Raw genomic sequence first — 23014 nt, forward strand, 5'->3', positions numbered from 1 at the left:
ATCTCCTCCTGCTGTGACGTCCCCCACAGGAAGGCAAAACATAGTTGCTATGTCTCAACTTCTAGAACAGTACCAGGCACATAGTAGGTCCTTAAGAAATATTTGTTGAATAGATAAAGTGATATGTATTACTAAAAATGCCAGAACAGGGGTTCTCGATTATTCTGGTATTTTGAGTATACTTATACATTAATTTGTGTTTTTGTGCCTGTCTCTAATAACCTGGAAGCATCAACTGAACCCTCAAAGGCCCTATGGGAAAAAATGACCTGGTTCAAAAAGAAAGACTCCTGATCTCCAAAGCCTCATACACAGTGGGGAGTTATATACTCAAGAGACATTGTGTCCAGTCTTTTTCTGGGTATCTTATATTGGGGAACATATGGTCTTTCTCTTAGTTCAAAATTATTATTTAATTCCTTCAAAGGTTGTTTTACTTGCCTGAATGTTTATGCTTGTGTGCGGTTTTAATAAGTTGAGTGTTTTCCTTTACTTGAACTTACTTTGTTTTCCAATATTATACCTTGTAGTGTGAAATTGACAGTCTGTCACAGACCTGTGACTTGAGGCAATTGTGACAGATGGTATGCTTGAATACATAGACAGACCCACTAAAAGGAATGCTTGAGCAATAAGTGTGGGAATTAAAAAATGAGCAACAAAGTCAAGAGCGAGACGAGTCGATATTAACTCAGCAGCCTCAAATGTCTGTGCTGCATCAGATGAAGGGCAATGAAGTCTTATGAAGAGTGACATGTGTGTGAAGGGGTGACCTTATACCAGGCCTGCCTGGAACTCTGGATGAATGAGAAACGACTGTGTAAAGCATTTTTAGTTTACTTGAGGGATTAGGCGTTTCTTGGATTGCTTGAAGATAAGATAATGACATCCTGCATCCGCAGCTTCAGTAAAACTATGGAATGAAGATGTTCCTTGGAATAGTGTTACAGAGAAGGGGGAGGAAAAATAAAAAGATAAGGATGATGACTCAGAAAAATGAGTAAACAAGAAGGGAAGGGAGACCCAAGTTCTGTCTGATTTATGTTATGAGAATGACATGGTGACATTCATTGCTAGAACAAGGTCGCTGAAGAGAAATGCTTTCCCATAACATAAATGCTGTGCTCTGGAAGCACTTGCATATGCTATGCCTGTTCTTGAAACAGATAGTGGTCCATCCTAGGCTAGCATATACATGCATAAAAGAGGTTTGCCCAACCACAAAGTATCAGTGGGCAGTTTCGCCATTACCAAACTCTGATGTAAACTACACAAGTTTTAATTTAATTTAAAAATAAATCAATAAACATTTTAGAAGAAGGAAAATAGTGCCAGTTATTCATTTGTGTTTCCCCCAAAACATATATCCAAGATCTGACACTCAATATTTGAAAATAGGATCCTTATAGAAGCAGTCAAGTTAAGATGAGCTCCTGTTGAATTAGAATGGGCCGTATCCCAATGTAACTGGCGTCTTTACAAGAAAAGAAGAGACACAGACCCATGAGAGGAGAAGTCCATGTTAAGGTGAAGGCAGAAATTGGAGTCCTACTGCCATGAGCCAAAGAACATCTCGAAAGCCTAGAAGCCTAGAAGTAAGGAAGTGTCCTCGCTTTGGAAGGTCGCGGCTCTGCTGAGGTCTTGATTTTGAACTTCAATTATACAATTCATGATATGTCAAGATCCAGGAAGTGGCCTCCAAAACTTTGAAAGAATACATTTCTGTTGTTTTAAACCACTCAATCTGTGACACTTTGTTAGAGAAACTCTAGAAAATGAATATGGTGGGGGTTTCTTACAGGGGCCAATGAACAAGAGACAGAGGAAGACAAGATACAATAGGAGAAGAGAGGATTCTCTGCTGCCTTATTTTTCAAAGTATGAACCGAGGAACAACAGCCTTTCTGGAAGCTTCTTTGAAATGCAGAATCTCAGACCCTACATGTGAGAATTTCCCTAGAGATGCTTCTAGTACTACTATGTACCTGGAATAGCAACAGCAATAGAACAACAAATTTGATCCCTTTCCTTGGACTCTGTTCTGATCTAAGAGTTATACCACATGTTAATTGATATAATATACACACCAACCTGTAAGATGTGGACGGTTAATATCTCCATTTTGCAGACAAGGAAATGAGTCACAGATAGGTTAAGTAACTTCCCTTAATTAAGCAAGTAGTAAGTGTTGAAGCCAAGGAAATGAGCTATATTTATGTTTATTTCAAATGAAACATGTATTACAGCCGGGAAGTTGTGTTGATATTTGAGAGAGGGGTCCTGAGGAATCATGTCTCTCTCTCTCTCCTTCTAATATTGAACAAAACTGGAAATAGCTTGACTGCTGGAAAAAGTGTGTTGGAGGCTCTCTAGCTGCTCCTCATCCCAGTTGTTGGTTAATCAGCAGGCTACAAACAGGCTTTCCCCCATAAAAGGAAGGGTGCAACATGGAGGGCGTAGCATTCAAGGTTACAACAGACAGGAGGGTCTGTCATTCAAGGCTACAACAGAGAGGAAAGCGCATCATTCAAGGCAACAGCAGAAACAAGGATGCACCATTTCAGGTCTAGATATGAAAAAAGATATTCAGTGATAGCCGTGGACCTTGAGCACCTGAACATCCTCCAGCAAAAAACGCCTCTTTACACATAATTATGACAGTGGGATCTATCGGGAGAGGAAATTCACATCTTATGGTCCTGCAGGACTGTGGAAATAGGGGAAAGTGTAGCTTTCCCCACTGTTATCATTAACCTTGTACACGTCAAATGTAATTGAAAACGACTGTCTCTGCTTCAGAAGAAGGAAAAGAATTTGAGTAAGCCTCTTTTATGTCCACCTATCAGAGGCTTCAGGTACACCTCTTTAAACGTAATCTCTGCTTTGAATAGCATCTCCCCATCAAATCTTCCTGTTGAACTCTTATGTGTCTATCAAAACCCACCTCAACTGTTGCCTCCTCAGTGAAGTCCCATGTTCCTCTGCACTCATTCTGCTACTGATGGCAGAATTGATCACCTCTACTCTGAGCCACTGATGTAACTCGCATATATTCCTATGTTAAAATTTATCTTGCCATATTTCAATGGATTGCTGTATCTCAAATATTTAATCCATTATTAAAATGTGTTTATTTCAATTACTGTTTCTTCGATTAAACTATGATCATCTTAAAATCAAGGATGACATTTTATTTATTTTTATATCTCCAGTATCCAACACAGGCTTAGTAAATATTTTTGCACCACTGAAGACCCACTCTGTACTATGAAAGTCACAGTTAAGCTCACTGGGAGTGTCCTGTCCAATAATGAACTAGTTTCACGGGGCTATTTAAATCTAAGTTTACTACTATCAAGTAGAATTCAATGGCAGTAGGATATTCCCAGGGCTCTGTAGCCACATGGGGCAAGTAACCCCATGACTGGGTAGTACTGATATAGAATATTTTCAAGACTGAACAGTGTTGTCGAATATTTTCATTTTTTATGAACAAAGTCACCCCATTTGGAATGGTAATTCCATCTGTGAGCTCACCCATGTTTTTAGAGCTCAGCACAACATTGTAAAGAAGGTAAGTGATGTTTTGGGTGTTCAGTGATTCTTGATTGTTGGACATGAGTACATTCTTTTCCATAGTAGCTGAAGGCTGAACACATTGAAGTGATGAAAAATGTGCCTTTTTTTTTCATCCAAGCTGTGTGTCCACAGGCAAATTACTTGATCTTTCTGAAGCTCTATTTATCTTCGTCTGTAAGAGGGATACTAAACAACCACACATAGACCGCAGAGCTATTGTAAATATTAAAAAAGATAGTGTATATATATAATTAAGGCATATTATCCAATAAATGATAGTTATTATCCTCATGGCACCTGCACGTCAAGTTTCTACCCTATTACCACATGCAGAGGAACTGTTAAGAACCATGAATAGATCCTTTTGTTGTTCCTAAGACTACTGCCTTAGTGTCAACTTATCATGAATTGTATTAACTATTGCAAAAACAAAGGCTGACCTCCTGACATCTGGATCAGCACACATCGAGATTATAAACCTTAATATGCATTTACTATATCTCAATTTCTTCATCTGTGAAATGGGTATAATACATTCTTATGAGATTTTTATGAAAATTAAAGACACTGTTTAAAAAGAGCCTAGCATGAAAATTGGAAATTTGTACACTCTTAATAAACTCCAGAAATACAAACTTGTTATTGCTGTTATGTTCAACTTTTTAACTAAGGGTTATCTTGAGTCTACAACATATTTAATGCTAGTTATTGAATAAATGAAATAGATATGTTGTCAATAAATATTCCCTTCCAGTTATTGCCTTATATTAGACTATGAGTAGATATTACTAATGTGATCACTTCATGAATGCCCAACATGTAAGTAGGTAGTTCATCAAAAGGCTTTGTATATTTCAGGCAGTAACAAATATGACTTTAACTGCAACAGCTTAGCGTTCGATACTCTGTCACAATTCTCATGATTATTCAAACATTTCTATTTTCTGTTAAATTTACAGATAATCTATAATTGGCTGTTCATTAGTATTGACAATATATATGTTTTCTATTTATATTTTGATTTTTTAACACTGAAATATTTAAGTAAGTGAACTCTGCTTAAATCATCATCATCAAAATAGCCTGGTGTTTCAGAAAGGAAAACCAGATTCAGTTAGCCATTTGATAAAATTTCATCAAATATGTTTTATTTATTTGAACCTCTGATCAATGCAGAAAATCTATGAAAGCCTATAAATGGAGCTCAGAAAATTGTACAATGTGTGATGTGGAGCTCATGCTTATCTGTGGCTGGTGAATTCATTCAATAGTCCTACAGTTATAATTATTATGGCAGGGTGAATTATTCTCCATGCATCTTGCTCAGATTCACTTTACCTCCCTCTCTGCCCTGCCCTTCATTCACCCTGGCTTCTTTGCTGGCTGTCTTCTTATTGGGATTGATCAGTGAGAGACACTCACAGGGACTCTGAAGTGAGACAAATTAGATGCCCTGCTTCAGAGCTTCATCTATGTCGAAGGTGAATCTCCTCCAAGGTTATAACCCTCTGGGGATAGAAATCCTCTGTAGTTGACTTTGCACTTGGCCTCAGAAACCCATCTTCCTTTGCTGTTGGTTTGGCCATATGAGTGGGAATGACTCCTCCCTACTGCCCATCTCTGAGTTCCTCCCCATCCTTTGTTTAGCCAGTTAACTCTGGGTACACTCTATAAAGTTTCTTCATTAAATCACCTTCATGTTACTCCTCTGGAATAAATGTTGTTTTCTACCACACCTCAATTGTGTACAGATTAAAGGAGAAAACTCTGGTACCAGATATTTATCAGGTATTCGACTATTAGAAAGCTACTTAATTTCTGATAATTTCTGTTTACTTCTCTGTAAAATAGGAACACTAATATGTACGCTATAGGGTTGTGGAGTTGGTGTGTAATAAGTAGAGAGAATCTCATGGCTATTTCTAAACATATTGAGATAATATGCTTTTGTGTTCTAAATGGATTAAATAACAGATGAGACTCAGATTTTGTAACTATGAGGAAGGCCAGTGAGAAAATGAAATGAAGAAAGGAAAAATGGAAAGAAATGCAGAGAAACTCAGAGCTCTGATCAAACTGTACCTGAAGGCTCATTTCATAGCAGGACTTATTTTTATTCCCCTTTTTAGTTTAAAACAGTTTGGATTTGAATTTTTAGGATTTGCGACCATCCAACATTCAGGTTCATAGAAGAAACAAATTGCACACTTTTGCTTATTAGATGTTGATAGCATGAATGTACAATTCAGCAAATATTTACTCTAAATACATCAGCCCATTCCCCAGCTTGTTAAATTGTCTGCTTTGAGAGATGTTTCTAAATTCTACAGAAGAAAATTCTAAAATTGATGATTTCACTACAGACAATAAGTATTTCTAATACATATAGTAATTGTAGAAATGCTTATCGAGCAGCCTGATTATATGAGATACACATGAGAGTTTGAGCATTTATTTAATTAGTAACTTGAAATATTAGTTCTCTAGACCAATAAAAAAGGATTCTTGTGTGTGTGCTATAAGCTTGATCTTGAATGTAGACAATGTAGGCTACCATGCTAAAAGACAAGGGTGGCTGGATAGTGTTTTGCACAATTTTGGTTGGAATTGAAGATTCATCCTCTTAAGTAAAGTAATGCAAGAACAGAAAACCAAACACCACATGTTCTCACTTACAAGTGGGAGCTAAATTCAGGAACTGCAAAGGTATATAGGACATTGGCAGTATAATGGACATTGGAGACTCAGAAAGGAGAGGGTGGAAAAAGGATGAAAAAATCACTTATCAGGTACAACGTGCACAGGTGAGGGTGGTGGGTACACTTAAAGCCCAGACTGCATCCACATAACCAAAAACTAATTGTACCCCCCAAAGTTATTGAATTTTTTTAAAGGCAGGTGTGGAAAAAGTGCCTGAGAACTTGAAAATGTGTGCCATTATTGTCAGCAAAGCAACGTGTTACTCTCTTTACAAAATTAAGTTTAGGGCATATTTATAATTAAACTTTTGTACAATAGTAAGTTTTGAATGTATTTTTTAATTTATTTTTTCAAAATAATGACATTAGTAAAAATTTTACATAGCCTGTATTGAATTCACACATTCAAATGAGGCTTTACCAGTAATAATGGGAATTAATACAGAGCTAGTGTTTACGGCAAAGGAGCTAACTGCTCAATGAATTACAGAAGACTGGTACTCTTTTTATTTGATTATTTTTTCTGGAACTGACAAAAAGAAAAGCTTTACTAAAGGTGACATATATTTTTACTCCAAATTTTACATTTTGTGAAATAAGAACATCTCTAGTAGCTCAGCTAACATCAACAGAAAGATTTAAAAAAGAATTCTGAACATGGCAGGCAAAATGCTTTCTTTATTGTAGGCAATTATTTAGACTGGAAGTTTGGCTTTATGCATAATAAGTCATGTGGGTAAAAATCCACATTGCAGTTAGGTTTCCAGTATCTAGCTTTTATTTATTTATTTATTTTTAGCAATGACATTAACGAGATTTTGCCAGGTTATAAAAATGAGGGCTTTCTTGAGAATTACTTATAGTTTCCGAGCTGAATGGCAGAGCGCACATAGACACATCGGAAGGTAGAGGGTTGGATCTCCCAGTACTGCACCGGGTTGCTAAAGAGACTCACACCCGAATACGAAGCCTTTTTGGTGTTGTACCCAGGTGGGCAGAAGTCATTTGATCCAACTGCAGAGATATTGTTGTTATGAAGGTAGACAACCTGCAACATGAAACAATGGACAAAAATTACTTTTTCCTCCATATGTTGAGGCCCTTCAGTTAAATACATTATTCTTTTTAACATCTTTATCCTTCAGTTGGAATACATATTTCTTAGACCAAGCTTTTGATATCTCCCCTCTTTTCTAAGCTTACTTTGCCCTTCCTTGGTCTTTCCCATTTCAGTAAGTTGCATGTCAATTATTTCAAATGCTCAGGATGGAAACATTGCCATTATGCTTGAGCCTCTGTTCTCTTTTCTCTTATCCTCTCTACTCAACCTTCAAATAATACTGCTAGTTCAAACTTCAAAATATGCACATGATCCGGTTCTTCTGCCCATGTTTCCTACAACCTTGCCCAAGTCACCAATGTCTCTTTCTGGATGATTGCAATTTCCCTGATTGTTCTTCCTGCTTCCTCATTTGCCTTCCTACATTCTTTTTTACTAGCTCTCAGAGCAATTTTCCTAAAAAATAATCCAAATTACCCATTATTTTCCTCAGCATTCCCGTGGTATCTGTCTCATGCAGAATAAAATCCAAAGTTCTAGCAATGGTCCACAAGCCCCTTATGATCTGTCATCCTTGTACTCAGACCTCAACTTCCCTCACTGTTCAAGTAAAGCATCCGTGTCCACTTGCTGCTCTTTTAACACACAAAGCATGGTCCCTGAAATAATCTTCTTCCAAGTGTCTGCAAGGCTTACTGCCTCATGTCATTCATTGTTTTATTACCAGCGAGGCCTTCCCTGACCACCCCATTCTGCTATTCTCTGGGGATAATAAAATTATATTTTGTATTTTTATAGCACTATCAATCTGTGGCATATTATATATTTATTTGCTTTTATTTGTTTTCCTCCTCAAGAGTAAAAGCTCCATGAGGCAGGAACCTATTCTGTTTGTTCATGGCTATATCTCCAGTGCCTACTAGAACAAAGGTGGTGTTCACTAATGTGTTGAATGAATATATGTTATTTCACATATGATTTCTACATGAACTGTATAGGTCTACATAAAATATTATGTTTTCAGGGCAAGAATAAACTGACAGACCTTTTTAGCAAAATTATATAAAATATAGAAGTGCGGGACATTGAAAAAGTAAAAGGGAACACACAATACTGGAATGCAGATAAAGAATCACAAACTTTAAAACATACTTAAGTGACATGACATTTGAAGAAAATAGACCTAGAAAGTTTCAACAAAACTGTATTTAATCTATGTTACAAATTATACTCTATGAATATAGTGCTTTAATTCATTAGGATTTTGTTCTGAAATATGTCTTATAATCATGTCTAAGATAATGGTTATTTGTTAATAGATTTTCTTGGGATCATTAAATATCAGAAATGATTTTATATCTCTACTTAGTAGATGTGAGTTCTGAAGATCAGGAAGAGTCTCATTCAAGATCATACAACAAAGACTAGAAAATAATACAAAGGTAACAGTGTCTAATATGAACTGTAAAGCCTATAAGGTGATCCTTTTTTAAAAAAATGACATGAAATATTGCTCTACAGTCAGGACACGCACCAGATGTTGGTGAAAAGGAACTTGTTTATGAAAGGATTTAAAAGGAGACTAGTAGATGTCATGTAAAAACAAAAACAAATGATGTTAAAGTCAAAGAAATATTTATAAGTATGTTTTATGTTTCTCAGATTTTGAAAATGTCTTGTTGTCATTTACCATCCTCTATTTTCCAGCAGTGATTAACAAGAAAAGGGAGGTATGTTTGGTGAGTATTTATGGTTTATATTCAAAGCAAGAAAAGAAATTTAAAGATATAAAGCAAGTATTAATCTGTGTAAAAGAAAGAAACATAGATTCCAAGTTTGTTTCATGAAGTTATTCTTTTCTAATACCAAAGCCAGATAAAAGATTATCACAAAAAAACTATAATCAAATATCTCTTATGAATATCGACAAAAAATATAACAAACTGTTAGGAAGCTATATCTCACAACCTGCAAAAGGATTATACACTATGACCAAACATGATGCATAGTAGAGATATAAAATTGGTTTAACAACAGAAAATCAATTAATGTTATGTATCACATTGAAATAATGCAGAACAAAAACACAAGATTATCTCATCAGACATACAAAAACCATGTGAAAAACAACATTCACAATAAAAATAACAAGAAATAGAAGAGAATGTCCTCAACTTGGCAATCAACACCTACAAAGACCCATAACTGACATAATACTTAATGGTAAAAAATGAAATTGTTCCCTCCTCCTAAAACATCAAATAAAACAAAGATGTGTAACTTCTTGACTTCTATTCAACATTGCACTAGAGATTCCAGCCCGTACAATGAGAAAAAAATTAAAATAATTCAGATTAGAAAAGAATAACTAAAACTATTTTATTCACAAATGACATGATCCTTAAATATGAGATATCCAAAGGAATTTACCAAAATTACAACTAAAAAAATTAACGTGATACAAGGATAGCAAAATATACAGACATCAATTGAATTTTATATATTAGCAACCAACAAAAAAATTAAATAACAACTAATTCAAAACAGCATAAAAAATAATGAAAAATGGAGAAATCAATTTAGTAAAAAAGTTGCAAGATGTGAATGCCAAAATGACAAGAAATTTTTGAGAATAATTTTAAAATATATAAATAGAGAGATAATCCTGTTTGTAAAATGAAAGATCAAATATTATTAAGATGGTATTGCTCCCCAAATTGGTCTTCAGATTCAATACAATCCTTCCTGAAGTCCTAGAAAAATATTTTTGCAGAAATAAACAAGCTGAGCTTAAAATTTATATGGAATGCAAAGAAGATAGAGTAGCCAAAACAATTCAGAAAAAGAAGAAAAATGTTGGAGAACCTACACTTCCCAGTTACAAAACTTAATAAAAAACTATAGCAATCAAAAGGTATAATACTGTCATACAGATAAACATATAGATAATGTAACAGAATTAAAAGCCTAGAAATAAGTCCTTGTGTTTATGACCAAGAGATTTTCAACAAAAATGTATAGTCTTTGCAGCAATGGCATTGGGACAATTGGCCGTCCACATACAAAAAAAATGAATGAGACTCTTACCTCACATCATATACTAAGATTATCTCACAACTGGATTATAGACTCAAATATGAGTTAAAATTATAAAATGTTAGAAGTTAGATAAAGTATTCTTAGGCTTAACATCAAAACTATCATCTATAAAATGAACCAAAAATGATAAAATAGATTAATGATTCTCCGTGACTGCGGATGAGATTAAAATTTGACTAGAAATACACAAAAGGACTATGTGGGGGATAATAGAAATGCATTAAAACTGAATTTTGGTGATCACTGAACAATTACATAATTTTTGCTCACAGAATGAGCTTGGAATCTATGCTTTCTTTTACACAAATTAAATTATGTACTTGAGTAGGTAAAATCCTTAGGAGCCTGTAGGAATGGAATTAATGGGCACGTGGACAGCTGACTAGAGATGGAAAACCAAGCATGTGGCCCTTCCAATATGAGTGTGACATTTTGCAGATGTCCATGAGATTTGCTTATATTCAACACAGATTCCAAAACAGCATGTGTTGTAACTCTTCTCTGTGACACACAATAAAAAGACACATTATATATTGAGGTTTAGTGTATATGCACCTGTGCATATGAAACAAAAGTTTAATGAAGTACTTATCATTAGGTAACTATCCAAATCTACCCTATTCTATTCATTTGTTTCTTTCTTTAATGTTTCCTAATGAATCCATTAAACTGATTTTACACACTCAATCGTTCCTAAAATACCTGATATCCAAAAAACAGCACTCAAGAAGGTAAAAATGATTATTCCAGAATATAAAAACAAAACTCAAAACAACCCACTAGTAGCAAAATCCTTCCTAATAAAAACATTGTTAGTCTTATTAAGTCTTCTAAGCATCCTAATTATGCTTGTGACTTCAAACTCTTCCTAACTCACCAATCTACCACCACCACCACCAAAGACCCCACTAAAAATAGTCAACATTACAAAAGACTTTAAGTTTCATCTTTATGCTTATAAATCACACACTTCATTGAAATCTAGCTAATATAAATTATGCACTTCAATTCAGTTTAGAGTTTATATCACAACTCAACAACAAAAGAATTACCCATTTATTGACATTATTGGCAACAGAGTGAAAGATAAACTTACCTCCAATACCACCAAAGTTTAGATACTAGATTACCAAAAGAGCAACTTTATGTAACAATTTCACCTATGAGTTTCAAAATATTGTTTCTGAGTTACCATAGTGAAGCTAAATACCTATGTAAATTTCCAAAACAAAATTTAAGTATGACATTTATTTAAAAATTGAAGAAATCAATAAAATAACAAAATATGTAAAATCTATGAATAATCGCATTATTGAACTTTTGAACAATTGAATTATTTGAATCACATTTTTAACATTTTCTTCAATGTAACAATAAAAGTGTTATATTATTATCACTATTTAAACTAATAAGCATGCCTTTCATTTGTAGATTTACAGACTGCAAAACGCTATCACACAGTGGATCACTGAACCATGTATTTTTGTTCTCACAAAAAGCTATAACTTTATATAAAATAAACTCAGTCATACTGCTAAACATTCTCTTTTAATAGATGACACTTGCTAAAGCTAAAACTATGATTTCATTCCATATTAATGCATCACATATTTTGCACAGTCAGTATTTATTTGTTAGACTGATCTGTGTCCTGAAATTACCCTGCTTTATAAAATAGACTATTTTTTTTGGCAGCTAGCATTATAGTAAGTTCAAAACAACAATACTAATTTTAAAAATTAATAATTTAAACCTATGTCTTTTATACAAGCAGAATAAATATTTACATGGAACATTAAAAATAGCTCTCTGAGCAATAGACTGAAGATTTTTATTTCCCCCAGATTCAAATATTGAAACTCTAATCGCAATGTAGTGGTATTTGGAAAAGGGACTTTGGGGGATGTAATTGGGTCATGGGGTTGAGCTCTCATAAATGGGATTAGTGCTCTTATAAGAAGAGACCCGATATTCAGCAACTCTCTTTCTGCCATGTGAGGATAAAATGAGAAGTTGGCTGTCTGCACCCTCACCAGAACCCAACCAGTCTGATACCCTAATCTCAGACTTCCAGTAGTAAATGTCAGTGGTTTAAGTCACCACTTTAAGGTACTTGGTTACTGCGATTCTAGCTAAGACACTCTGCAAAAAAAAAAAAAAAGGTTTCTAAGCAGAGCTTCCTGTGGGGAGGACTCCTCTTAGATATTCCCCACAGTAGCGGAGACTTTGCATTACCTGGATGTACTTATGTTCTGCCAGCCCTCCAGGTACTCTGATAAGCTTGTTGTTGTCCAAGTGAAGTTCCCTCAAATGAGGTATGTTGGCCAGAGAGCCATTGTCGACAGTGGAAATGCTGTTGAAACTCAATCCCAACCTGCAAGAGAAAACAGAGATGCAATCATAGACCACACATGGACGCTTTTGTTACAGGCACTGTGTGATTAACTAGGTCTATAGAAAGGGATATATTTTGTTTTTGTTTTTGCACATACTGTTCCTTCTGCTTAGAGTGCTGTTTTCAACCTCTCTGAGTTTGGCCAAAGACTATTTGTTGTTAAAGTCTCAGCTCAAAGTTGGCTTCTTTGAGACTCTGACAGATCATGACTGGACAGGTACTCCCTTGGGAATTCTCTGGACTAGGGGTGTCTACCCTTTCGGCTTCCCTGGGCCACATCAAGTAAAGAGGAATTGTCTTGGGCTGCACATAAATTATATAATATAGTTAGTGTATGTACATAATAATTCTTTTTAAATACCTTTATTATAATTTTTTTAAAAATGAAATCAGTATAAAACTAGTGGGAAATTTGACCTTGCTTTTGTAAAACTAATCTATCAGTCTCTGGTTTGATGGAAGTGGTTGCAATTCTTAGTGAGTTCTCAAGGTGCTCGTCAGAAATGTCTGTTCAAATTTTACCTCCATGTGCTTCATAACTGAAAACAGCTGTTCACAATGCATATGCTGTCAAAAAATGATGTCATGAATAAGGCATGATTGTGAACTTCAAAAATGGAATGAGGCACAGTGTCACAAAGAAAATAAAAGCTAAAAAACACAAGATGTTAAAAAAGATTTTATGGCCTTACATTGCTAGCTGTCCTGGCCACATGCGATCCACAGACTTCAGGTTGGATATGCCTGCTCTAGAACATTCTGTAGTCAGCTATTATAAAACCCAAGGGATTGTGTTTAAAGGCCCATGTTCTTGTGTTTGTCTCCTTGATATATCCAGAACTCACAGTGCTGTACATGCTCTATAAACAGCTGTTGAGTTTATTTCTCTGTGTAATGAATGTGGTAAATTCATATGAAAGAACTGAAATAAACAGTATTATCACTTTGGAAATCAAGCAATTCTGCACTTATAAAAAAAATCTATTCATTGAAAATAAATGGGCATCTTGGGTCCCCTCCCACTGTGGGAGCTTTTCTGTCCTCTCAATAAATCTCACTTTCTCAAAAAAAAAAAAAAAAGAAAAGAAAAGAAAAAGAAAATAAATGTGCAGCATTCTAAAATGACAATAAGCCTACCTGCTAGAAAGTTTAACAGACTGATAATGCATTTTGCATTGGTGTGAAAGCATTCCTCAGTGACCATGAGTCGCTCTCAGAATTTGCCTGTGTCAACATTCCTGGCTTTTGACCCAGATCTCTGTCTCTTGCCTTCTTTGACATCCCTCATATGTGTCCTTCAAGTATAATTTACTTAAGGTTTTGGTTCATGTTTTTAAAATTAAATGCATAACATATGAGAGTTCTGCTACTGGGACATCCCCTGACAGTAAATGGGGCTCCAACAGGAGAAGCTGACTTGGAGACATGGCTGGTCTATTCTCCATTCTAGGGATAAAACCACCAAAAGCAAGGTGATGTCAATCCAGATGGCAAAGAGGGGATACAAGAAATGAGGCAGCAAGATCACAGAGTCAGAAAGCTCCAAAAAGAGAAAGGAAGAATGAATAGATTTTTTTCAAATGCAATGGCAGAGACGTGGACACGTTTTATAGGATGGTTTCTGCTGGCCTTAAGCTGTTTCTAATTGTCCAGCAATTTTATGATTTAGACACTAGCTGAAGCAAACAAAGGTTCCCATTTTTAATGATGGCTTGATGTTTTAATTAAGAGAGGTTAAAGTTGACTGATTTTAAGCAATTAATAGCACAGTTGGTTTACCTCAACATTGGTTATTAACCTGGCAACCTGGCCCAGAACATTTTGCTTTTCCCTCAGTCTTGGGCATCCATCTATTGTTTCTGGCCTTCCCTTTTCTATTTCAGAATTCTATCTCTTATATCTTTTTTAAATTTTTAATTATTATTTTCATGTCAAAGACGTGGTGTACAATTCAGTGTTAGGTACATAAGTGGTCATCACCTCCTATCTCCTATAATACTCTAAGTTCCAATATTCAATTTTGGATTAACACATTTATTAGAACATAGTATTCCTTTTTTTTTGAGTTGGAGTCTCACTCTGTTGCCCAGACTGGAGTGCAGTGGCACGCTTCCAATCACCACAGCCTCGACCCGCCTCAGCCTTCCAAGTAGCTGGAACTACAGGCAGGCACTACCATGCCCGGCTAATTTTTTTTTATTTATTGTAGATATGAGGTCTCTCCAAGTTGGCCAGGTGGGTCTTGAACCCACGGGCTCCGACAATCTACTCACCTCGGCCTCCCAAAGCGCGAGATTACAGGCTGAGCCACCTAGCCCGGCCAGAACATAATATTCTTGATAAATTATCTAAGTAAACTATTCACTATTCAACCATGTATTTATATACTTAATTGACAAATGTTTTTTAAAAGACTGCTATGTGCATGAAAGTGCTAGGCACTGTGAGGTCATATTGATCCACATCCATGATTTTGGCTAGACATGGCAGCTGATGCCTGTAATCCCAGAGCACTGAGAGACCAAGGCAGCAGAAGAATTGCTTGAGACCAGAAGTTTGATATTGGCTTGAGCAACACAGTGAAACTGTCTTTCAAGAAAAAAAAAAAAAGATTTTTCTTAAATCAAAGAATATTTTACCTAGCACGGTTGATGATTATATAAATATTATATATATTACACACATTACTCAAGTGTATATATACTTAGGAAAAGTAAGAGAAGTTTATCAGAAAACTATTTTCTATTTCTGCAGAGGGGCATACACCATTTCCTCTAATTTGCTTCTAATAGTTAATTGGAGCATTTGCCCTGAAACAATACTCTGAGATTAGTGACTGTTTCTTTTTTATTTTTATAGTTTTTATTTTTAGCAGCAAAATACTTCCCATGTTCCAATGTTAATGAAAACTAAATAACATAAGAATTTGATGGATTAATAAAAGATTTTTCTAAATTTCATTCTAATATAATATGCCTGTTAGATTCAAAAACTGAGAAACTTTGCCCGACCAATTAAGCGATTTGCTTCAATTTAATGAGCGAATCCCTTGAGCCCAGGAGCTTGAGACTAGCCTGGGCAACAGAGCAAGACCTCATCTCTACAAAAAATTTTAAAAATTAGCTAGATGGTGCATGCCTGTAATCCCAGCTACTCAGGAGGCTGAGGCAGAAGGATTGCCTGAGACCAGGATGTCAAGGCTGTGTTGAGCTGTGATTATGCCACTGTACTTCTGTTTGGGTGACAAAGTGAGACTCTAACCAAAACATAATAATAATAAAATAAATCAGGAAAGCAACAATAATACTTTTGTAAAAAATCATTTTCTTGGCCTACATTAAATATTCAGAGACATTTTAACTCTTCAAAAAGGAGAGTAGAGAATCTCATTATAACTATTCTAACAGGACTCTGTGTGACATTTGATAGTTCATGTCATAGTAACTCTCTTTTTAATGCATTTTCATATTCTGGACATGTATAATTTGCTTAATCTTCTGTTTAATGCAAATAGGATATATTAAATGCACATACTGACAATCGAATATCTTGTACGTAAAATATAGCTAACTTTAAAATAATACAGTATTCACATACAGTATTCACAAATATGAAGCTGATCTTGGTGGTTATAGTGTACTATTTCATTGACTTTCTCAACCAATGATTTTTCAAGAAATATACTGAAATTCGAAGTTAGAAACAACAGCAAAAAATAAGGTACAGTCATAAACGAATCTTCACATTTTTTAGATTAAAAAATATAGTTTATTTAGAAAGTAAATTTGAGAAAGAGAGAAAAAGCGGAGATTCACCTCCCCAAGGTAGGGGAGAGGGCCGAAGCCAGGAAACACAACCCAACCATAGCTCAAAGAGTACATGGCCACACCATAGCTTAGCAAGGCAATGTCCCGGCGATGGCTGCAATGTCCTGGCAACGGCCTTCATGTTTTTCCTTGAGCTATAATATGTAGAAGGTTACTATTGGATGATTAGTAGCAGTAGTAATAATAGTAGCAATAAGCAATATCATAAGGTTTTGAATACAGAAAATTTGTAATATGTGTGCCCTTTCAGAAAAATTATTTTGTACTGAAAGTGGCATGGAGATTTGGAGATTCTGTACCTTCATGTTGATGTCATATGTTTTGTATCAAACAGAGGCTTAAAGAGCTAATATACTTAGAAAAAGTCAATAGAAATTCAGATTTCTCTTTAAAATGTTAATTGAATCAACTAACTTAGCAGCTTTAATTTTTCTTTTAAATGTTAATCAATCATTATGTGTTTCATTTAGTTTTAATGGCATTACTACTCCTAACCACTGTTTTGATAGAATGACACAAAAGAATATGATTACTTAGCCAAATTGTTCAGTCCTTTCAGGCTAGCTGCATCCACTCTGCTGATTTTATTGCCATCAAGATGTAATTCAGTCAGGGAAGGAGGAAGACCTGGAAAATGGAAAGGCAAGATGCTACATTAGCAGATAGACATTATGAACATGGAATGTGAAAGAGCTTAATGAGGACCCAGGCCATCAGTTTTCTCAGACATACAGTTTCCAAGAATCAGTTTTTCTTTTCATCTTTTTCCTTCATCTTTTTTATAGTAATATACAATTTTAGAGGTAGGACAAGGCCTTGCCACATTCCTTTAGATTGACTTGAACAAAAACTTGGGGATCATTTATCAAATAGTATATTGTCATCCTTCCAAGTTAGAACTGAAGTCAGACCCTGACTCTCATTATTCTCTTCTATCTCTGTTAATGGACTAACAATGATATTGAGATAGATAGTAGCTAAAAATGGAGAGATAAGTATTTAAACTATGAGGAAGACATTATATATAAGTTAAACTAATATACAAATTTAACCAGCTAGTTCATTGATGAGCATCAATAATAGCTAATATTCATATACTGTGCTGGACTTAGCCTTCCATAAAATTTTTAGATGCTGGCCAGGCACTCAAGCCTATAATCCCAGCACTTTGGGAGGCAGAGGTGAGGGAATTGCCTGAGCCCACAAGTTCAAGAACAGCCTGGGCAACTTGGTGAGACTTTATCTCTACAATAAATCAAAAAATTAGCTGGACATGGTAGCGTGTGCCTGTAGTTCCAGTTACTTGGAAGGCTGAGGTGAAAGGATCACAGGAGCCCACTAGGTCGACGCTGGAGTGGCCGTGAGCAGGCCAGTGCACTCTAGCCTGGGCAAAGGAATGAGACTCCAACTCAGGAAAAAAAAAAATTCAGATGTCTCTGTAACATGTCTGTGAAAGAGCTAAAGTTTACTTATACCTATTAAATCCAAAATGTTTCTTTATACAAGAGAAGGACAGAGGACTCTAATCAAGTGATCTCCATATGTAGAGCACCTGGGGAAATAATTTTAGACCCAAAGTACCCACTAAACCTCTGGAAAGTACTTCTTGAATGACTATGATTTCCAAAGATTGAGTAATGTAAATATAAAAGTTTGAATATTTTATTTTAATTTCCTCCTGCCGTTTGAGGATGTATTATATAATACATAACTTTTCAAATAGCATATTGTTCCATTTAAAAGAACAGCAACAAATATAAGGAAAATAGCAAACAGGTTATGGGTAGAGCTGATATCTGACTGACAGAAAGTCTTGGTTATTTATCTGTAAAAATACAGAGTTGGAAAATCACAGGTTACTTTGGGTCTGAAATTTTCATAACATTCCACTGAATTCTGTCAATATTGTCTATTTAATGTAATTGTCTAGTCCGTTTTTTTATGTGAATGGTTAGCAGTTTCTCTATGGTTGTATGTTTTGTGTGGGAGATGCTAAGAAAAGGAACGTCTACTTTTGGGTATCTGTTATGCACCAGATATCGATCTTAGCACTTTTCCTAATTCAAGTTGTTTAATTCTCTCAGTGTATAAATGATTGATCATTAATCCCCTTTGATAGAAAATGAAACAGGGATTGAAAGTTACAAAGTCTGTAGACTATATATCTATTAAGTAGGGAATGAAATGTGCTTTCAGTTGACCAAAGGAAGTTAAAATAGCATGCTCATAACTGCAGGAAAGGAAATAACAATTGCATTATTCTTATAAGTATTAGAAAATCACGATCACTCTAGGAATAAGGAATTTCTAACATTTTATTCTCTTTAGAACAAATACATATCAATTTTTAAATACTTTCAAAAGTAAAGCAAGTGAATATATAACAAAACATATTTAATATACATCTTTTCTTCCCTGTCACCATGAAAAGATTTTTTCTTTAAATGTGTTGCCTCTACTATGTCAATTATCATCATATTTGTTACTCTTATCTAGTTTCTAAGTGCCTTCTCCTTTGGGGTGTCAGTTTCCCAAAAGTTAAGTTATAGCCAGGAAGAAGTTTGTCAAGGAAAACTTTGCAACAGAACAGAGAGAGGCAAATTTATAAAGAGCGTCATTAATCTTTGTCACTGAGGCATTTAGCTAAAGAAACCACACTTTAGTTACTTTCATTATTTCTTTCTCTACTTCCCTTTGGAAGATAAAATATATTGAGGCTTACTTTTGGGCCAGATATTGTGGGTATACATTACAAGCCTTACTTATATCCAGAAATCCTCATGATAACCCTAGAAGATGCGTCAATATTTCTATTTTACAGATAACAAAACTGAGGTCTTAGAAAGGTGTAATGATTATTCTGAAGTCACAGAACAACTAAGTGGTTGAGTTAGGTCTCTCACCCAGGTTGGTCACTCTTGAGAGTATGATTTTATAATCTAGACACTAAATTCTACTGTCTTTTCGTTTCCATGAGTGGTGCAAAAGAATATCACCAGGAGATGGGTGACGTGCATGCATATATGGAGAATGATATAGATTTTTTTTTTTTTTTTTTTGAGTTGGAGTCTCACTCTGTCGCCCAGACTGGAGTGCAGTGGCCGCTTCCGGCCACCGCAGCCTCGACCTGCTGGGCTCCGGTGATCCTTCCACCTCAGCTTTCCGAGTAGCCGGAATTATAGGCATGCACTACCACGCCCGGCTGATTTTTTGATTTACTGTAGAGATGAGGTCTTGCCAAGTTGCCCAGGCAGGTCTCGAACCCACGGGCTCAGGCAATTCACTCACCTCAGCCTCCCAAAGCGTGGGATTACAGGCTGAGCCACCGAGCCCAGCGTTCAAACCATTTTTAATGAATAACAGGAGGCAATAAAATCCCCTACTTATCTATATGCTAAATTCTCCTCTAACAATTTATTTCATTTAAAAAGAAACCTATGAAGTAGGTAGTAACATTAATTCTACTTTAGAAACAAAGTAATCAAGGTACAGATTAATAACTTATCCAAGGTCTTTGAGGCAATAAGTGGTGTTTGAACTGAAGCAAATTGACTCCCAAATTTACACACTTTAAAACGTACAGCCACCACTATTAAGAACGAATCCTAGTTCTGCTCATTCAAATATTAATACTTTGAATATTCTAAAAAGGAAGAGAATTCTCTAAGGAACTGAAGACTCTAAGTAAAAATTTGCTCAATATCAGAGGTACTTCCATATATCATTTTTTAAAACCAAGTGCCAAGGCATGCTATTTTAAAAACAAATGTAAAAATAAATGTAAATTTTTCCTTGTGATATCACAGTTTTATAATATAAAATCATTGTGCATTAATTTACATCTTAAAGGGGCCTCTAGAAGTCTACAGTGAGCCTGGAAGGTTCATGTCTACAGTGAGCCTGGATGGCTATGTGGTCACCATGCTCAGTGGAAACACTTCCAAGAACAGAAAATTTGTTGAAAATAAGGTTGACCATTTGGGTCACAATTCATATTTTCACTTCAATTTTTGTAAAATGGCAAAGCTTTTGGATTTGGACTTTCCAAAATGCTTTAGAGCATTGTCTGTCACCTTGAGGGATGCTGGTGATACTGGTATCAGCAATGCGGATGTAGGAGAGCTTCTTCATTCCCTGGAAGGCTCCATTTTCAATTCCTGAGCTCCTCAGCGGGTTGGTACCCAGCTCTACAAATGCAATAAGGACAAGGCTTTTAGAGAAATTAGGATATTACCACTCAGAGGAGTGTCTACATATATGAGGAATCTAGAAAGAAATTTGGATCAATAAAAACTTGACAGAAAAACAAAGGCAAAACTAAATGGCTTACTTCTCAGAAGAATAGCAAAATGGAATAAAAATTCCCTTATGAAAGCAAATAAAAGTCACACAAACAATTATAAATTTTTTAAAAAAGATTACTAGTAGCAAAAACAAGAACAATACGATTAGTTCAGGTGCAAATGCCAAGAAATCAACCAAACCAACTATTACCAAATTATATCTTATTCTATTTATTACTTTCCTAATATACTCAAAAATGCTGCTAAGTTAATTTCACATGTGGAATCTGAAAAAGCCAAACAGAAGCATAGAGTAACATGGTGGTTACCAGAGGCTGTGGGGAGAAGGGGTTGACAAATAGGGAGAAATGTTGGTCAATGCATGCAAAGTTTCAGTTAAGAAGAATAAGTTCTTGAGATCTAATGTACAGCATGGTGACTATAGTTAAAATAATGGAATGTTTACTTAAAGATTTCTAAGATAGTAGATCTTGAATGTTCTCACCACAAAAAAATGATGTATATGTGAAGCGTTGGACATGTTAATTTGCTTGATTTAATGATTACACAATGTATACAAATATCAAAACATTATGATGTACACCTTAAAATGTACAATTTTATGTAAATTAAACCTTAAGAAACTGAAGAAAAAATGCTGAATAATAAAAAAAAATTTCACTGAAAGAAAAAATAAAATGTTGCTAAGTTATTTGAATTAGCATTTTTTAAGCCAATAATAAAATTACAATTTTTGGCCTTACATTTAGCAAACCACTATAACACATTTTTGTTGTTGTTGTTGTTTTTGAGTTGGTGTCTCACTCGGTCGCCCAGACTGGAGTGCAGTGGTCGCTCCTGGCCACCGCAGCCTCGCCTGCTGGGCTCCCGCGATCCTTCCACCTCAGCCTTCCAAGTAACCAGAATTACAGGCATGTGCTACCACATCCGGCTGATTTTTTAATTTATTGTAGAGATGAGGTCTCGCTGCCCAGGCGGGTCTTGAACCCGCGGGCTCAGGCAATCCACTCACCGCAGCCTCCCAAAGGCGCGGGATTACAGGCTGAGCCACCGAGCCTGGCTGTAACACATTTTTTAAAAGGCAAATGATTTATGGAGTCTCACAACACAGCAAATCACCACAACGGAAAGATACTCAAAATACCTCTAGTAAGGCACTGCTTAAATCCATCCTAACACTGGGCATTCAATTGAGTAACTTCAGCCCTAGCGCTTCCTCCATATTTTCAGATCCTCAAGGACAGGGAATTGAAACATTATTGTATGTTACAGATTCAAAATTCCATTTCTCCTGGCCCTGCTACTGTAATTTGTATAGGTTCCAGGCCCATAACTGCCTCTCCGCACGTAAAGCTTACTTGAAATCTCTTAAGGTGAACCTTGAATCCTGGTCTCAAAGCTATAAAATATCTGTACCTATGACAATCATCTGGTTCAGTCCATTGAATGCAGATTTTCGCACTTTGGTGATCTCATTCTCATGGGCACGCAGCTCCTGAAGAGTTTTGGGCATTTTTTCCGGTAATTCCTTCAGCTGATTCTTGGACAGATAAAGTCGTTCCAACTTCACCAGAGGGGTGAATGCTCCAGGGCTAACTTTGCTAATTTTGTTGTTGACAAGGATCAATGCCTGTAGATAGTGCACAAAAACATCTCCTTAAATCCAAGACTTTCCACATGTATAGAAAATAAGTACACAGTCTATGTTTTCCATTGACGGGACTAGCAGAGAAATCTGGAAAATGTAAGAAATCAGAAAAAATTAAGCAGATATTATTCCTTTATTTAACAAGTGTATAAATCACAATAGCAAAAGAATAAAAGCAACCCAGATGTCCATCAATGGTGAAATAGATTAAGAAAATGTGGTACCTATACATGACAGAATACTATGCAGCCATAAAGAAGAACAAAATCACATCTTATAGCACATGGATGCAGCTGGAGACCATCATTCTAGGTGAACTATCACAGAAACAAAAATCTGATTACCACATGTTCTCACTCATAAGTGGGCACTAAATATTGGGCACACAAGCACAAGGAAAGGA

At 35.6% G+C, this 23014-nt stretch overlaps 1 protein-coding gene across 5 annotated transcripts in view; it reads right to left on the minus strand.

The window, feature by feature from the left end:
* Positions 1-6601: 6601 nt before the first annotated feature.
* The window catches only part of DCN (decorin), a 49428-nt gene continuing 33015 nt past the window's right edge, over positions 6602-23014 (minus strand). For 3 of the 5 annotated variants that reach the window (XM_008068710.1, XM_008068709.2, XM_021717894.1), the window contains 5 exons: positions 22380-22593; positions 20733-20846; positions 17193-17286; positions 12673-12811; positions 6602-7326 (listed from right to left, as the gene is read on the minus strand). In XM_008068710.1, the coding sequence (XP_008066901.1) occupies positions 7132-7326; positions 12673-12811; positions 17193-17286; positions 20733-20846; positions 22380-22593 (756 nt within the window). In that variant the 3' untranslated portion in view covers positions 6602-7131. The remainder of the gene's footprint in view (positions 7327-12672; positions 12812-17192; positions 17287-20732; positions 20847-22379; positions 22594-23014) is intronic. The other 2 variants (XM_021717895.1, XM_021717896.1) reach the window with 2 other exon arrangements.

The sequence above is a fragment of the Carlito syrichta genome, unplaced genomic scaffold (assembly GCF_000164805.1).
Source record: "Carlito syrichta isolate Samal-C Ts95f unplaced genomic scaffold, Tarsius_syrichta-2.0.1 Scaffold311480, whole genome shotgun sequence".
NCBI lineage: Eukaryota > Metazoa > Chordata > Mammalia > Primates > Tarsiidae > Carlito > Carlito syrichta.